We start from the raw sequence: 17,848 nt of genomic DNA, 5'->3' as shown, positions 1-17,848 counted from the left end.
ACAGCAGTTATTCATAATCACCTTGTGATCTTCTTGGTGGGGCTTTTTGTCTGTGCTCTTTCATCCTAAGAAAGGGGGTTGGCTTTCGGTTTTCCGCTATGACGTCATAAACGTCATAGTACGTCATAGGCGGGAGAAACTATGTTCATTTGATTCAGAAACCCCATGTTCCTATATGTTGCTAATACATTTATGGGGTCTAAAATCAACCATAAAAAAGTTTGTAGTACATTGAAATTTTCATTGGCGGCCATCTCGAAAATATGCAAATTAACCCCTTTACCGGGGTCAAATTACCCGAGACTTTTTTTTCTGGCACGCAGCATGACCTATTTTAAAACATTTAAAACAATAAAACGTTTTGTTGCGATTTTTTGGGGGTTAGGTGATACGGATCATATTTTGACTCGACTATTAACAGTCCAATAGCACTCTGAATTTGTCACCAATTGGAATGTCAATTCTTTCCGAGAGGTTATGGTAATATGATCATCATGATATCACATCGTTCCCTGAATAATTAATGTAGCTTATCACATTTTAGATTGTCCTCTCTCGCTCTCCTGCCTCAGCAACCTGCTTGACATTTGCAGATGGTGGATAGACAGTGGATATCATGCTATGAGCAAAGTATATGCTTGCAAGGAAGTGCTTCACTATTTCTCTGCTTTCAATATTTATATAGTACTGAAGAAGATTGTGTTATAAACAAAGCATTTTGCTTTATCCCTTCAAAGTGCTTTTGTCGTCAAAAGTAAAATATTTTCTTCCTACAAGATAACTTCATCAAATTTTTACTCACTGGATTTCTTTAAAACATGTCAAACAGCATGATAGTCCCAGATTGATCTTGAACTTTTGTTTTTAAGAGGTTGGGCCTTCTTGCAGGCACTTTTATATTCCTGGATTCGTAGGTAACTGATTGCATTGCTTATAACATATTTCACAATTGTGAAACATTTCAGAAGATCAAGTAAAAAATGAAGTTCACAGTGGCTTTGAAAACAGTAAAAACATTTATTACCAAAACTAGGATCACATGTCAGCTCTTTAATGCATTCATTTTTAGGGTCAGTAAGCAGTGAGAATGAACCCACAGAGAAGAGGAGCTAATATCAACTTGAGAAGATCTGTTTTGGAGTTTGGGCGAGACGCACAGCTGACGGTGCCTCCACAGACTCGGATCGTTGTACTCCTGGTTCATTCGGAGTGGAATGACAAACTCTTGTCATCTGGTGAGGTCGAGGCATCGTTAAAAGGTTATGTTGGCTGTCACTTTAAATAGCTTCCACAATTTAATTCATTGCATTTGTGTTTATGACCACATGTATACCACCAGAAAAAAAACCCTTTGGTTCATGTGAAATGGAAGTTTTTATTTCGTAGTTTTGTGCTCATTTCTTTTTAATATCACGGAAAGAATATGGTACAAGATATGGAAATGAAGATTCTTTTTATACAATATCCATACCGTTCAATGATGTAGAATCTACAGCAGTAAATGTAAATACTGAGTTTGTGCTCGTTAATGCTTTTTAGGTCCATGCATACAACCAGAAATAGGGCAGCTCTGCAGGGCAGAGGCCATGTATATCTTTCCAATGGATATCTCTCCAGCTATTCAGAGAAGCTCAAACTTAAGCTAGCAATAACTGGATCACACAGTCTTACATGTTGGAGTATTTTACATAGTTAAAGTAATAGTTATATAATACAGGTTATGCATCTTCCTCTTGTTAACCTACTCTATAATATTGCCTGAGCCATTATTGCAATGATATTTCTGTTGGGCAATGGCTATTGTTGAAAAATCTCAGGAACTGCAGGCAGCTCGTTAACAGCTATGAACAATAAAAATACACAGCATGTGTGTGGGGCATGCAACTCCGTACCTACCACTCCATTCTCCCACCATATACTGTTTTTTTCAAATGTGTGCAATAAATGATTCAACCAACTGATGCAACATTGTTCACATAAATTTTATTAAATTATGAGTAACAGTTTATATCTCTTTGCAGTCACATCATTGATAGATCTATTATGAGCTAGAACGAAACCTCAAGATATTTAATGGTTAAGGAAAGTCTTGCATAAACTGGATGATGCATTTCACCCCCCCCCCCCAAAAAAATTCCTCCATTCAGCCATAATATTGTTACGAATCTTCCGTCTCGCCCACCGGACGGACAATTCAGTCGCGACCTTCCGACTCCCCTGAAATGCTCAGGTGGCAGGCTGGCGCCCCGGGCCCCTTCCCTAGGTGCCCGTGCCCAATGCACTGCCCACGCGGCCAATGGCGCCCCGAGCCTCGCATCATGCGGGCCTACCCGTGCCCACTACATTATCCCGGCCCCCCATGGACCCTTGGCCTACTGCGGCCGACTAGCCCGGTGTACCCACTAAGCGATACTCACCGTTCGCAGCCACGCTCCCAGCCCGTCAACAGGGCTCCTGCACCCCTCCAAACGGGTTTTGAGCCTACATTTGTACCAACAGCAAAACGACCTCCATTTTCTCAATTTGACGAACCCACTAACTCACATTACACTGACCCCGGGGTCCCTTGGGTGGGAATCACTCCTCCCCCCAATCACTCATCGCACCATGCATTCCACATTCACTCAGGCCCGCTGGCCCTCATTCACTCATCAAGTACATTTTTCCACTCTTCAACTCATCTCTCACATCGCTGATCACTGCCATTCTTCTCACTAAATCCCATAACTATCTCGTGCTCCCTCGTCGTCCCTTACAATATAGCACGTTCCTTTTAATCTACGTAGCTAAGCTACGTCCCCTCCACACATCCACAGTCTGCCACTGTCCTCAAAATCATTTTCCATCTCCCATCCTAAATCTGACCTAAAATCCCTCCAACTAATCCATTCCACGGGCTCCATGAGGACTTGTCCCTGCCCCAATGAAGCCGGCTAACTAACACTAACCCATCCCCCTAACTAGTTGTATTCCTGTGCCCGAGCCAAGGGGTCTTCCACCCCTTGCCCGGGAATCCTGTTCGGCCGAAGCAGGCTTGCTTATTTTTTTTTCCATGCGCACACCAGCACGGCAACTCGCAACCTGCGCTCGTTCCCTGTGACGTCATGGCAGCTGCTTGTGCTTCGCGCACCTCGTCCCTCCTCGGACGGTACCATCCGGCAGGAATTTTCCTTCTGCCGGATTCCAACTATACGTGCAGCTATGACATCACCCTGCGCATTCAAAGCAAGCCTCGCATTTCGAGGGGTTCCCCACGCGAACACATGTGCTCTGCTCGTCGGAGCTTTACAAACACGCTCGCGTGGAAAACCCATCCAGTCCAAATCCATATCCAGCCTACCTTCTGTCCATCCGCGGGATCGGCTAATCCACCGCGTGCGTTTACGGACCGGGTTTCACTCCCACAGGTGCGCACGTGGCGGCCTCATGTGTCGCACAGCACGGACCCCGCGCGCACTGCCGTGCAAACCCGGCACGGTCCCCCACACAGCTATGGCCGCTACTCGGCCTTTGTCCACTGTCAGGCACCGTCGTCGTCGCACTCTCACGCACAAACTCCCACGTGCCACGACGCTCACACACCTCTCCATGACACTCGGACATGCGGTTGCATGTTTGCGCATGCCTACTGCCATCTCTCTCACATACAGCGACCTCACACACACGGTCTCTCTCACACTCGGCCGTTCACTTACTCGCGCCGTTTCACTCACACATTTCGAAACCACACACGCCGTTTCCCTCGCACACGCTGTTCCTTCCATACTCGGTGTTTCCTTTACACACACCTTTTCACTCACGCTCGCCATTTCACTCGCACACGGTGCTTCATCCACACATGGTTTCATCCACACACGGCGTGCTGGAAGGCACGCATTTCGGCTCACTCGCAACCACGCACACCCTATTACTCACACACGCGGTCTGTTTCACACACAAACTTTCACCCACGCTACGCACTCTTTTCAGCACGCATTTTGCCACACTCGTGAACACACACACCGGGACATTCACAATGGAGATTTGTGCCACAAGGGGTTCCGGGGCCTTCACACCCCCCAAGCTCCACGTGCACCCGTCAACAGCACTCGCCCCCTTTACCTCGCAAAGCTCGACCGGACCCACCTGGTCGAGATCCACTTCAAGGGAGCATAGCGTCTCCCTCTATTCCTGAAGGAGGCTATCCGGCTGCTTGCACCGGGTCACGACACATTCCCCGAGCTCCCCTTCATTGTTCCTCGCTAACTCCATGTGTGTGTGCTCGTCTTTCACCCCGTCTTTATCGTGTAGTCTCTCTTCTACTTTTTCTATCTCCCGCGTCTCTGTACATTTTATTTCCTTTATTATCTCTCTCGTCTCCACGTGTCTCTTACACGTCTCAGTCACCCCATTTAATTTTTCCCTCGTAGTCACCGTCACTCTCTTTGCCGTTACGAGTCTTGCTCAACTCGTCTCCCGAATTATTTTGTCTTCCACCGCGGGGCCGACACAGTCCACACTCCCCCTAAGCTCGCTCGCTCCAGCACGTGGCGCCGCCATTATGCCCTCCTGCAGGCATCGCCCCACGCGCCGCATTTCACCTCGCAGTTGTTGCATATTCTCATCCTTTTTTTCGCATTTGTATCCATTTTGTTTTCCATTCCGTTTATTGCTTGCAGCATCCGTGCAAACATTTCTCCACTTTGCCGATCTCGGCCGACCCCGACGAAGCCGGATCGCCTCGGTCGGTCGCAGCCTCGCTGGGGAGCGAGGAGGGACTTTGACGAAGGAGGGGAGGGGGGGGGGTGTCGAAAGCCGCGGCTGCCGCGCCCTTTTCGAGCTCTGGGTTCGTTTGTGGGGGAAATTCAACCTGCGTAATAGGCATGTTCTGTATGGTCATTTCGTCCTGGGCCATAGAGTCTAACATTTCTAAATCCATACCTAGTCCCTTCTGCTCCCGTTCGCCTTGAAACGCCATCTCGCTTCTCAGAATAAATTTCAAGCTCGTATTTGGGGGAATGGAGGGTCGCTCTACACACCCTTGGTCCGATTCCCATTAATTTAGTTTGGAGGGGAATGAATTTGTATCCCACTTCTGACACCAGTGTTACGAATCTTCCGACCGCCTCGCGTGCGAACAGCCGCTTTAGCCAATGGCGGCCGTCTCGCCCACCGGACGGACAATTCAGTCGCGACCTTCCGGAACAACGCCGGAAACCAGTCATGGATGTACTCCAAACGCACACCACGGCCTAGTCAACACTCTACCCGTGCGCGACAGGGTCAATCGCCGAATTATCGATATACCTAAGTATTCGCGCGGGCAGACTACCGAGAGGCCGAACCTCAGCGAGGTCTGCTTGGACACGAACCGCTGAAGCGGTTCATTCCGTTCTGGCATAACCGAGCGGTGTATTATCGCCAGACCTCGCTGGACCCAATTCTTTTATTGGCTATTAAAAAGCCCGCTATTATTCCGAGAGCAAGATAGCAGTTCAATTTGGGAAAAAGGATACGACGAACGGGTTAACATTCACACAAGGACATTTATTTATAATGCACACGTAAACAGGGATGCAATGAATGGGGGAAGGGGACAAGACGCGAGCAAGGTAAAAGCACTACAACCGTCTATGATTATTATTCACAAGCACTTACACAGTTCTACTTGCAGGACATGGCGCCATTCACATTCACACAAATAAATTCACACACATATAAATCAAATCAACATTCACACAAATAAATCAAGAAAAGACCCCCTGAGAGACAAGGGGGTCAGACTGGACCCATAGGCCTTTATTACGTGGGACTTGGCGGACCGAAGGAGTCCCACGAGACCGTTGCAGGTTACCTCCACCCTCGTGGTGTCTCGATGGGGCGACCTGCGACGCTCTTTCCCCACAGCAGCTAGCGTAGCCGCGGTTGCGCCCAGGCCTTGCCAGGCGGCCGGGTGTCGGGCCTCAGCCAGCGACGCGCTGAGAGGAACGAACAGGTTTGGATGCTCTTTCAAAGTTGATGCTCTTTGTTAGAACCCGTCCGTTCCTCCACGACGCTCGGACCATCCCAAAGCCCGATCACGTCCGACCGTTTGGCGCTGCCTGGCGAGCTCTCTCCGGCTCTCCCCACACAATCGCGCAGGTCTGCCCGGCACTGCAGGCCTAGCCACGCTCTCTGCCTCGCGCGTCCTCCGCTCCACTGGACTTCGCCCCGCCTGTGCTCCTCCGGCTCTAGACTTCTCCGACCGCCTCCAGACTCCACCGATGACTACGACTGACAACTGGCGCTCCACGCGCTGTTTTATAGGGTTGGTGAGACGGGATCTGACCTCCGCTCTCTGACCTCTGACCTCCACAGGCCCCGCCCCTTTTTCTCCTGTGATCCGATTTCCGAGGCGAAGCTTTTACAGAGCGGACGTGCGTGAAATCACCGTCGCTTGCGCCAACAACGAAACCCCCCGCGTTGGTTTGCAGCGACGCTGTTCGCTGGTGATTCGCCGCGGCTGGTGCAAAGATGGCGTCGCTTCGGGGATGAAGGTGAGGCGATGTTATTTGTGTGGGGGAGATGCGGTTTAGGAGATGGTGGGGAGATGTCGGCGTCATGAAGGTGGTGTGGAGATTGACGTGGTGGTTGGTGGGTGGCGTGGTGAAGGTGGTTGGTGGGTGGCGTGGAGAAGGTGGTTGGTGGGTGGCGTGGTGGAGAAGGTGGTTGGTCGTTGGCGTTGTGGTTGGTCCAAAATAACGATAGTAAAGAAAAACGGCTAACTCAAAGATCACAGCCCGGGCGACACGAATAATCCCATTAAACAACGGTGGGGAAATCTAACTGAACACGGACTTATCGGCATAACTGAACTAAGGACCTATATGGTGTTCTGCGAATTTCCACAGCCGTAACAATATGTAACTCCATCTAATACTTACCCCGTTGGTCCACCATAATCCCTGTTGTCAGCTCGAATCAATTACTTTTGGGCAATGTGCTGGATCATTCTTAATTTATCGGGCAGTGTCTTCTCTCTAAACCTTCTAGAGATGATGGTAAACTTTTCTCGCAGTATATTCCAAGTTATTCCAAAACAATGGAATTATGGAATAGCAAAGAGTGGTTGTGCAGTATAAGATGTTTGAAGTCGTGTCGTATTACATGGGTACATGAGTAATACAGCAATAACGAGAACATTTTGAATTGTTAACAAACTGGGAACGTGAAAGTGTGTATATTGTCGGAGCTTTTGAACTTGACAACCGCACACTGACAATCGATAAGCAGTAGAACCTGGTATAAAGGCATATCCAAGAAAACCAGACCACATGCTCATCACACATTTAGGTACTGGCACAAACTCGCTTACTCTTCACAAAACGATAGGAACGCTTGATTCCTTTGGAAAATGATAAAAGCTGCAGGTAGGACTCTCCGATTGCTCATTACAATCTGGAATGAAACGCCGTACCATCTTCACAAAGCTGCGGCAGCCATATTCTATGAGTGTGTAAAACAAAGCTGTGCGTTGTCATGCCGTGACATTACTTCAGAACTCGTGTATTATTTTTTTTAATAAAGTAAAACAAAAAAAATTGTTCTGTTACGGGTGCGATACCCAACAAAGAATGACCAACAATTCTGAAAATGAACATTTCAGTGATTTTGCGATCTCTCGAACTGGTACTTTAGCGATGTATTTTGGTGGCTTTTTCATACTTGTTGGTTATGAAAATGTTCAAGACTAAAAGGTATGGTCTTTAAATTCTTATGACTTTTTCTTTTTGTAAACCTTGTCAAGGCTCGTATGAGAGCTAACACACAACGCACAGCAAGGGGGGCATGAGACAAGAGGGACAGGAGTGGGAAGGATAAAACATTAGGAAACAGTGATATTATGAGATCTGTGGAAGGGAGAGGGATGGGGCGGGGAACACGGGGTATACAAGATGGACATTACATGACTTTCAGGAAGGAAAACGGAATTTGAAGGAGGTGGGTTTGGTGTGGATTAACGGGAGTATAAAAGATTGAGGATTTGGATGGAGGACGACAAGAGGTGGTGGTGAACAGCTGTTTTGAAGGCCTGGAGGGGAGAATGGGATTGAACAGAGCGAAGGAGTTTATTCCAAAGGCGGGAAAAAAGAGGAATGAAAGAGTGAAGGTGAGCAGTGATTTGTGATTTTGGTAGTTTTACCAGAAGGGAGTTGTTGTCGGACCTTGAGCGCCCTGCAGAAATATGGTGGGGACAAATCGCAGACAGAGCACGGGGGGTGTGGGGGGGTGAGATCGGAAAGGAGATGGTAGAAGACAGAAAGGCCACCGACATGCCTGCGGTGAGAGAGTGAGAAGCCCAAAGACTCAGCCTCATCATGGGAGATGCCAATGATCCGAAATGCCTTGGTTTCCACAGCGTGAAGCCGAGAAAGGTGGGAGGCAGGAGCACCATCCCAGAGGGGAGAGCAGTATTCCATCAGGCTGCAGACAAAAGCTTTGTATGTGGTCAGGAGCTCAGGTGGGCCGAGGATGGACTTTGCATGACGGAGGATTCCCTGTCGGCGACTGGCTTTAGAGGCGAGGTTGGAATGTGGCTTTCCCAGGAAAAATCGTGGCAGATAGTGAGACCCAGAAGCTTGAAAGAAAGGACTTCTTCCAGAGGATTATTGAGAAAGTGGATGTGGTGGGGGTGGGGTGGGGGTTCCAAATGGTCCTTTCGGAGAGACATAGTGAGAGTGTGAGATTTGTCTGGATTGAAAGACATGTTCCACGTGTTGGACCAGTTTGTGATTTTATCCAGATCTGTAGTGAGAAAAGAAGCTGCTGCTTGCTGGTCTGAAGGATGACAGATGGTACGGCAGAGGGTGAAGTCATCAGCAAAGAGATAAAGAGGATTTTCCAGAGAGTCGGAGAGATCATTGATGACTTCACTCTCTTGTAGTCTTTAAGTGCATCATTTTGTACACATTTGAATGGGCAGCCAGTTTTTCCCCCATGGCATCCTGACATGGAGTACTGTCAGATTCCACATGTCTGTAGATGTTAACCAGATGTGATACCATTTGCAGAGCAGTAGTTCAAGGGTCGGGATACCACACTTTCACCCCTCCCCCTTTCCTGAAACAGATCACAAATTTGCGGGTTCCTCAGATATTTTAATTACCTCTGCCCACCGAAGGTGGACGAAGGTTGTATTCATCCCGTCTGTCTGTTTGCTTGTTTACGAACAAAATAACTCAAAAAAGTTGTGGATGGATTCGGGTGAAAGTTGGTGGAGAGCTTGGGTATGTGACGAGGATGAAATGATTAGATTTTGGTGAATATCTGAATCCAGAACCGATAATTTTTGAGGTGATTCTTCACCATTGAGTGATTGGGATAAAACGATAAATTGTGCATGGATTTGGACGAAACTTGGTGGTTGAGTTGATTAGGTGACAAGAACAAGCAGATTAAATTTTAGTTCAGGTCCAAATCCAGATCTGGCCTATCAGTGGGATACAAAACGTAAACTAATAAGCTTGGTGGAGGGATGCGCTCTACTGAATGCCCTTCTAGTTATTCCTGTGGTTAGAGTTCAACCTTTCACTACTCTATCTTAGAGTAATCCTCAATGGAATCAAATATTTTGTGTAATACCCTAATTATGCCAGTGACCTAATAATCCTGGTAGATGCTTTTCAGTATTTTTTTTTACCAAATTCTAAGTTTGTTTTCCCAATTTTACTGGTGCTACCTAAAGTGGTACCAGTAAAACTTGCTATCTCAGGTGGTACCAATTGACAATTGCACATCTAATAAATAAAATTAGTCGTCTGTTTGTACGTTCGCGGTTTTTGTAAAGACTGCCAGACTGACAACCACCACATTTGGCACACAGACCAAGTTAGACCTGGCGATTGTCCTCAGGGTATTTTAATCCGCCAACTCAGGAGTGAAGAAGGGGTGGGAGGGGTAGGGTTGGGTGGGATGATGGCGGGGAAGGGGTAGGAGGAGGGCCCCGGCATTGCCTGGCAACGCTGGGTGCCTTTTCTAGTGCTCTAATATAAATAAAGTACGAATACTTAATAATATGAAGACATTTGTTGAGCAAAAGTTTAAGTGTCTGTGTATTTTGGCTTGAAAATCAAGGACCCATTCCACAAAATTGTTGGAACTATTTCGTTTTATTTTGGCATAGTACAAATGAAATGAAGAAAGCATTGGCTTATTTTGCTGGAGGGGGTTGGGTGTACAGTATATTCGGTTTCATATATCAGCAAATTCTTACAGGCTATGGCAATTAACAATATAATAAAGCTGTTTCAAAGTCTTGAAATGGAAAGAAAAATTATGTACATGTGCAAAGTTACACTGCTTTCATATTTGAATATCATATCCATTAAAAAATAATTTGGACCAATTTCGACTTTTTGTTTGAGAAACTGTTGCAGGCCGACAGCGAATGGAATTTACTGCTCCGGAACAAGTTGCTGAGTTCCAATGTTTGCCCTCGCAAGCAGACAGGTAAATGGAATTTTCCTTTTCGGGGGAAAAAAAAAATTAGCACATTCATAAATTTGATTTGCATTCCTCCATATGCATAATTGCAGTGTGAATGTTAAGGGCTGGCAGGATGGCCAAATAGGTGTGAATCCCGACCCAGCCAAAAACTCTTCCTGGTGTTTCACAGGCAGGGTAATTCAGTGTGTGTGCCATCCCTCGGTTGGACGTTAAACTTGGCATCCCATCTGCCGGCATTAGTTGGTGGATTTTAAAGATGCCCAGACATTTCAGCCTTGTACTGGAGTCTGGTGTAAGCATGCTGGCACGTGTGCATCACGAAGCACGTAGAAGCCGAACGATTGAGCAGGAAGGGTGAGAAGAGAACCTTGTGGAAGCTTCCGAGGTAGCAATGGTGGCAGCTCTGTTTCACTAATCATCTCCAGTTTCTTCCCATTAAGTAATACGGACCTGTCAGACGAAATGCACAGGTGGTGAGAAACCAGTCAATGCACTGTTCAAAACAAATGTTACAGATAATTCCTGTACAAGTTTAAAGAACTTTTGTTGGCCGAAACTTATGTATTGTCACTTGTTTTTAGACAATTAGGGACAAGACCCGTTTCACGTTTCCATACAAATTGATTGCTCATGACACAAGGAACCGAAGCTTGAATCCCATATCCTATATGTTTTTTTTGTCCATTGTGTATACAGTACTGACGTTAATGGAATTCACCTTCAAGTAAACCAATGTCAAATGTCTATGTCCTGCATGAGATTTACGTACAAGCTCCACCATGAGCCTAACATAAATATAAATAAACAACATTATAAAATGGACTGCCTCTGCAGTACTTACCAGTCCTGTTGATATCCATGTACCCATACCCCCTCCTCTCTATCCCCACTGCTAAGTACCTACTACTTTCCAGGGAGACCATTTCATACATTAACTTCTCTCTCGGTAATAGGCCCCTGCCTTGATACTGGCCTAACTCTCATCTTTTTTAGCCGCGTTGCGTAGTGATCGCTAGCTCTAAAGGCCCTGTCACACCTTGACGTTTTAGCCAGTGTATGGAAAGGTCTCAAAATGTATGTAAAACGCTGGCGTACGCTGAACTATTGATGTTTTTTTTAAAGTTTTGGGCGTATAATAACGTGTTGGACGTATGCATAACGTGTTAATAACGTACACAGAACGTTTTAATCACATATAGATAACTCATACCAACGAATGCTGAGCGTGTTTTCGGCGTTCACAACCTATGCCCAACGATAGTCTAACTTATGCATAGCACGCGGCAGCGTATCGTCCACGATCACGTGGCGTAGGCTATTCATAGGCTGCGGCTTGACGATTCAAATCATAACCACACTAGACATCGAAGTGTGAAGCCGCTGTCACACCTTGACGTTTTAGCCAGCGTATGCCGACGTATGAAAAATTTACCGAACCAAGCTGGCACACGTCGAATACGTTATGGGTAAGTTTTGTATACATTAATAGCACGCTGGCATAAGTCGTAGTACGCAGGCATACGTCGTAGTACACTGGCATACGTCGTCATACGCCGAGTACGTCGAGAAATTTTCAGCATGTTGCAAATTTCTCGACGTACTCGACGTATGACACACATTCTGCATACGCTGGCATAAGTTGTAGGCACGCTACGCGATCGTTGACACACGTCGACATACGTTACTTGTACGTTACTCATAAGTCGAAACACGTCAATGTAATGGTTAGCGTTAGTGTTCCAGACTCCCTGGTTTTTTGGGGGGTTTTTTTCTTCGGTATGACGGTGATGTTGACACTTCGATTTCTAGTGCGGTTATGATTTAAATCGTTAAGCAGCAGCCTATTAATTATATTATACTATAACCGCACTAGAAATCGAAGTGTCAACATCAGTCATACCCAAGAAAAAAAAATAAACCAGGGAGTCTGGAACACTGACGTGAACCATTACATTGACGTGTTTCGACTTATGAGTAACGTACAAGTAACGTGTGTCGACGTGCGTCAACGATCGCGTAACGTGCCTACAACACGTTACTCATAAGTTATAAATAAGTTTCGGGTACGATAAACATTACCTCGACGTGTTTCGACTTATGAGTAACTTACAAGTAACGTGTGTCAATGATCGCTTAACGTGCCTACAACTTATGGCCAGCATTATGCGGAATGTGTGAGTCATACGCTGGCATACATCGAAAAATTTCAAGCATGGAAAATTTGTCTAACACCTCGGCGTACTACGACGTATGCCAGCGTACTAAGACGTATGCCAGCCTGCTCTTAACGTATACAAACTTACCCATAACATATTCGACATGTGCCAGCATTTTAGCCAAATTTTCCATACGTCAGGCATACGCTAGCTAAATCGTCAAGGTGTGACAGGGCCTGAAGAGAGCTCTGCATTCTTCTTCTTCTTCTTGTTGTTCTTCTTCTTCTGGTGAAGACAAAACCTTTCTGGGGGTGAGAATAGGGAGTGAAGCAGGCAGGGAGGCTACATGGAGGTACCTGATGCCCTGAGGCATGTGATGCCCTAAACGCCCTAAAGGCCCTAAAGGCACCTGATGCCCTGGGGAACTTGATGCCCTGGGGAACTTGATGCCCTGGGGAACTTGATGCCCTGAGGGCACCTGATGCCCTGGAGGCGCCTGATGCCCTGGAGGCATCCGATGCCCTGGAGGCACCCGATGCCCTGGGGGCACCCGATGCCCTGGGGGCACTTGATGCCCTAGGGCCACCTGATGCCCTGGAGGCACTCGATGCCCTGGAAGCTAGCATAGCAAGGAGATTGACTGGTGGAATGATGCGGCTCTCGGACACATTTGTCCTTGTTCACTGTAAGATTGTGGCCCTTGGTCCTGTCACCTGCATTTATTAACTGCAAAAAACGGCCTGCATTTAATAACTCCACAACCGATGGTGGACCCCTGTCTGCTTGTCTGTGAGCAGAATATCTCAAAAGGTTGCGGACGGATTTCGATGAAATTTGGTGTACAGGTTGGGTGTGTGACGAGGAAGAATCAATTCAACTTTGATGAAAATCCGGATCCGGACACGAAAATTTAAAATGATGCTTCACCACTGAGAGATGGGGCCAAAAACGATTTATCGCATGATATTTCAAAATGTTTTGTATGAGTTATGACAAAACTCGGTGGATGAGTGGATTTGGTGACAAGAACAAGCAGATTAGATTTTGGTTCAGGTCTGGATCCAGATCCAGCCTATCAGTGGGTTACAAAACATAAACTCTTCAGCCTGGTGGAGGTATGTGCTCTGTTCTAGTTTTATCTGTACCCTTTATCATTTAAACATCTTTCAGATCCTATTGTAATCACCCTTTTTATAATGTATAAAGTTCTGTCTTGTTCAGTTGCTCCTCATAGTTAGTCGAGCTCACCCCAGAATAAATTTAGTCACAACGTTGACCCCTCTCAGTGGCAGCTTTGTCCTTCCTTAGATGAAGCCTCACTAAATTCCTGTAGTGTTTACACAACCTCGTGATTTATAATGAGCAGATAAGACCTGTCACTTTGCTGACAGGAATACCAATCTTTGCTGCAATGGCTAATCTCTGGGGATAGAACAAACCAGGATTCCTGGGAGATCCAGGCAGGGGTAACCAGCGTTGCAAGTTGGTGTTTGCAGTTTTGTCACATGTGCCCATGTACCCATGTACCCATACACAAACCATCCTTTTTATTTTATATTAATTATTTTTCTGCAAAATAAACCTTCCTGGGAACTCCCTGAATCCACTGTCATTAGTTTCATTGACATCTGTTAATCTGTTAAGTTATAGCATGACAAACAGAAAAACAGACAGACAGCTCCTTTTAAAATATAGATTTATCCCCCTATAAGTATAACCTAAAACCCTGTAAGCTTTATCTACAGCTGCCCGGCATGGTGCTGTGTGCTTATCCCCCCCCCCCCCCGTGTGTGTGTGTGTGTGTGTGTGTGTGTGTGTGTGTGTGTGTGTGTGTGTGTGTGTGTGTGTGTGTGTGTGTGTGTGTGTGTGTGTGTGTGTGTGTGTGTGTGTATATATATGTATATATATATATATGTATATATATATATATATATATATATATATATATATATATATATATATATATATATATTTGTTAAGAATTTGGAATTCAATTGCACACAACATACAGGTTCCCTTAGTCAGCTATGTCGATAAGTGCATGTTCCCAAGATAGCTCACCTTTCATTGTTTAAAGGTTCAGAGATCGATTAGATGCGCTGCGGATCGATTTAATAGTTTGGGAACGAAACAATGGAGACGTTCCTCCCCCTCTTCTGCAAAGAAGAAGAACCCTGCCATCCCGTCACGTAAACAACTCCCTCCCACCCGTGGTTGAGCGGGGGGTGGATCACGAGGGCATGAATCATGCCGGGTGCGGGGGAGGGGGTGCAAAGGATAAAGAGGAGATCCTTTGTTCGTGGTGGGAGTCCCGTGGCAGAGTTCGTGAAGAGTCCCGTGTGCAGAGTTCCATTCTGAGTCCCGTGTGCAGAGTTCGTGTGCTGAGTCCCGTGGGAGTTAGTAAGCTTTTTTGTTTCGGAGAGAGCAGTCGTTCAGCAGGCCATCGAGTCCTGCTTGGCTTGCTTGGCTTGAGGCCTTCGGAAGCTTTTTGCTTCGGCTGGCTCAGTGAGCTTCGGCTTCTGCTTTGTTTTGGAAGGAACTTGAGCCGGTTGTTCGGCTCGAGCTGCGAGTGGAGGCTTCTTCCTCTTATTCCTCTTCTTCTTGGTTCGTGGAGCTTTTCGTTCTCCATTTTGTTTCCCGGTTTGGTGCGACGCATCGGCTTCTTCTTGGAGTTGGTTCCTCGGGGAAGCGACGCATCGACAGGAAGGATCGGCGCCTCGTCTCACCGGCACGTGTTGAGAAGCGCGGGAGGATTCGTGGGAGCTCAGGAACGCGGCTCATGGCGATTTGGATCCAGCTCGCTCTCGCTGGAGCCTGGGACCGGACAAGTTGAAGACCACACGAGGTGGAGAGGTACGAGTTAGGCTCTGAGTTTCAGCTCACCTGTCCTCCGAGCTGGAGCTCGTGATTGAAGGCCTCAGCCACCATTTCTTGTGTGTATGTGTGCGTGTGTCCGTGGGCCCGTAAAATAAGTAGGAACTGCTGTTAAATGTAAATGACTGTACATAATAAGTAGACGGTTGTAGTTCTTTTGTCATGCCTTTGTTGCTTGTATAATTGCATCCGTGTTTTGCCTTATTTAATTGCATACGTGTTTTATTATAATAAATGTCCTTGTGTGAATGTAAACCTACTCGTTGCGTCCATTCCCTCATTGACTGAGCATTTCGTGTGTTGGGAGTTAGAAAGCCGTTGGTTTGCCGTAATAGGGGGACATTTGGACCGACGGTTCTCGGCGATTACGCTGCTCGGAATCGCGCACGGACAAGCTCACCTCGGCGGTTTGTTCCGTACGAGTTCCATCGAGGGTCGAATACCCCGGTAGTTGGATCACGTGGGTATTTAGGTACATTGAAGATTGGCAATCGACCCTACCCCACGTGATCTGTCGATTGGCGTATTTCGGTTCTTGTACAAGGACCCGTCGCTCAGAGTTATCCGGGCGGCGATCTATATTCCGGGCGATCGGTCGGGCCTACTCGACTTGTGGCTCCGGCTGACCCCCGGCCAGTAACAACTGGTTGTCAGGAGTGCGATTCGGCCCCCTCTGCCTCCGTAGCAAAATTCACGGAGTCGGATCAGGGGTATATGGAGCAACCCCCCCCCCCCACCGTGTCCCCAAATTATGAGCGTTATAAATTTTATTCCCAGCACGTAAAATGTTCAGCCAAGGCGAGCAGGGGCAGGAGGGATTAGGAATGGATTTGGAAATGTTAGAATCTATGGCTCAGGACGAAATGACCATGCAGGCCCTCCCATTATGCAGGTTGACTATTCCCCGCAAATAAATGCAGAGTTCGCAATGGGTGCAGCGGCGGGGGCCACGGTGTATGACACCCCCCCCTCCTCCGTCAAAATCCCTCCTCAGTCCCTGGGGGATCCGCGCCCGATAATGGCGAAGCGACTGCCACCGGGCCACCTGACATGGGCCAGCTATTAGAAATATTGCTGGCAAAAATGGATGGAAACTCAAAGGAAATGAAGGAAGAAATGAAAAACGAAATGAAAGAAATGCAGGGTGAAATGTAGAGCATGGGGCTGGATATCCAGGAAGGGCAAAAGGCAGTAAGTCTGGGCATAAGAGGCATAATGGCGCCTGCACGTGGCGAGATACGGGCAGTGGAGTGCAAAATGGCGGCGCCACATGGCAGAGGCACCGATCCAGCGAGCGAGCTGAGGGAGAGTGTGGATTGTGTCGGCTCCGCGGTGGAGGACAAAATAATTCGGGAGACACGTTGGGTGAGACTCGTGCAGGTGACGGAAAAAGTGACGGTGACACAGAGGGAAAAATTAAATGAGGTGACAGACATGCAGGACGAGACACGTGGAAGTGACTGAGAAATGCACGGAGACGCAGGAGACAAAGGAAGGAACACCAGAGCCACGGGGAATAGAACAGGAAACAGAGATGAAAAGCCAGGAAGAAACGGAAATAATAAACGAGGTGACTGAGATAAAGCAAGTAGAGGAGAAACTTTAGGTAATTGACGAGCACACACAGGTAGGGATAGTGAGGGACAATGGGGTTGAGTTGGGGGAGTGTTTTGTGACCTGGTGCGAGCAGCAGGATGGCCTCCTTCAGGAACGAGGTGAGGGACTGTGCCCCCTTGAGGCGGATCGCGACGAGGAGAGTCCAGTTGAGTCTTGTGAGGTAAAGGGGGCGAGTGCTGTGAATGGGTGCAAGCGGAGCTTGGGGGTTATGGAAACCCTGGGACCCCTTGAGGTGGTGCTAATTCCCAGCGTGGTTGTTTTCCGGTGTGTGTGGTGTTGAAATGTGTGTTTGCGAGTGTGCCGAAATGCGTGCTTTGCAGCACGCATGGTGTGGATGAAGCACCGTGTGTGGATGAAACACCGTGTGTGGATGAAGCACCGTGTGTGGATGAAGCACCGCGTGTGACAGGAACCGCGTGAGTGAGTAGTATGGTGTGTGAGTGAAAGGCGATGTGTGAGAGAGGCAGCGTGTGTGAGGTCGCTGTACGTGAGGGAGATGACAGTCGGTATGCGGGAGAACGCAACCGCATCTCCGTGTCAGAGTGCCATGGTGGAGTGTGTGAGCGTCGTGGCACACAGGAGTGTGTGCGTTGAACGGCGACGACATGATGGGACCAGATGAAGGACAAGGGCCGAGGAGCGGCAGCAGCTATTTTGAGCAACGTGCCGGGTTTGCACAGCAGCGAGTGCGGAGTCAGTGCTGTGCTTCGCACAAGGCCGCCACGTGCGCGGCTGCG

At 47.5% G+C, this 17,848-nt stretch overlaps 2 protein-coding genes across 9 annotated transcripts in view; one reads left to right on the top strand and one right to left on the bottom strand.

The window, feature by feature from the left end:
* The window catches only part of LOC147015929 (metal transporter CNNM2-like), a 144,596-nt gene extending 134,305 nt beyond the window's left edge, over positions 1 to 10,291 (top strand). For all 5 annotated transcript variants that reach the window (XR_015049926.1, XM_085848554.1, XM_085848553.1 and 2 more), the window contains one exon: positions 1,070 to 10,291. Coding sequence is in view for 4 of the 5 variants with exons in the window: in XM_085848554.1 (XP_085704680.1) it covers positions 1,070 to 1,113 (44 nt within the window). In the remaining variant the exon portion in view is untranslated. The remainder of the gene's footprint in view (positions 1 to 1,069) is intronic.
* Positions 1,101 to 17,848, bottom strand: part of HPSE (heparanase) — an 81,667-nt gene continuing 64,919 nt past the window's right edge. For 3 of the 4 annotated variants that reach the window (XR_015049928.1, XR_015049927.1, XM_085848560.1), the window contains one exon: positions 10,109 to 10,914. Coding sequence is in view for 2 of the 4 variants with exons in the window: in XM_085848560.1 (XP_085704686.1) it covers positions 10,734 to 10,914 (181 nt within the window). In the remaining 2 variants the exon portion in view is untranslated. Of the gene's footprint in view, positions 1,233 to 10,108; positions 10,915 to 17,848 lie in introns of those variants that run through there. The other variant, XM_085848562.1, reaches the window with a different exon arrangement.

Source organism: Eptatretus burgeri, chromosome 12 (genome assembly GCF_056783735.1).
Source record: "Eptatretus burgeri isolate ZD-2024b chromosome 12, Ebu_testis_v1, whole genome shotgun sequence".
NCBI classification, from domain to species: Eukaryota; Metazoa; Chordata; class Myxini; order Myxiniformes; family Myxinidae; genus Eptatretus; species Eptatretus burgeri.
This window is presented reverse-complemented; position numbering and strand designations above follow the sequence as displayed.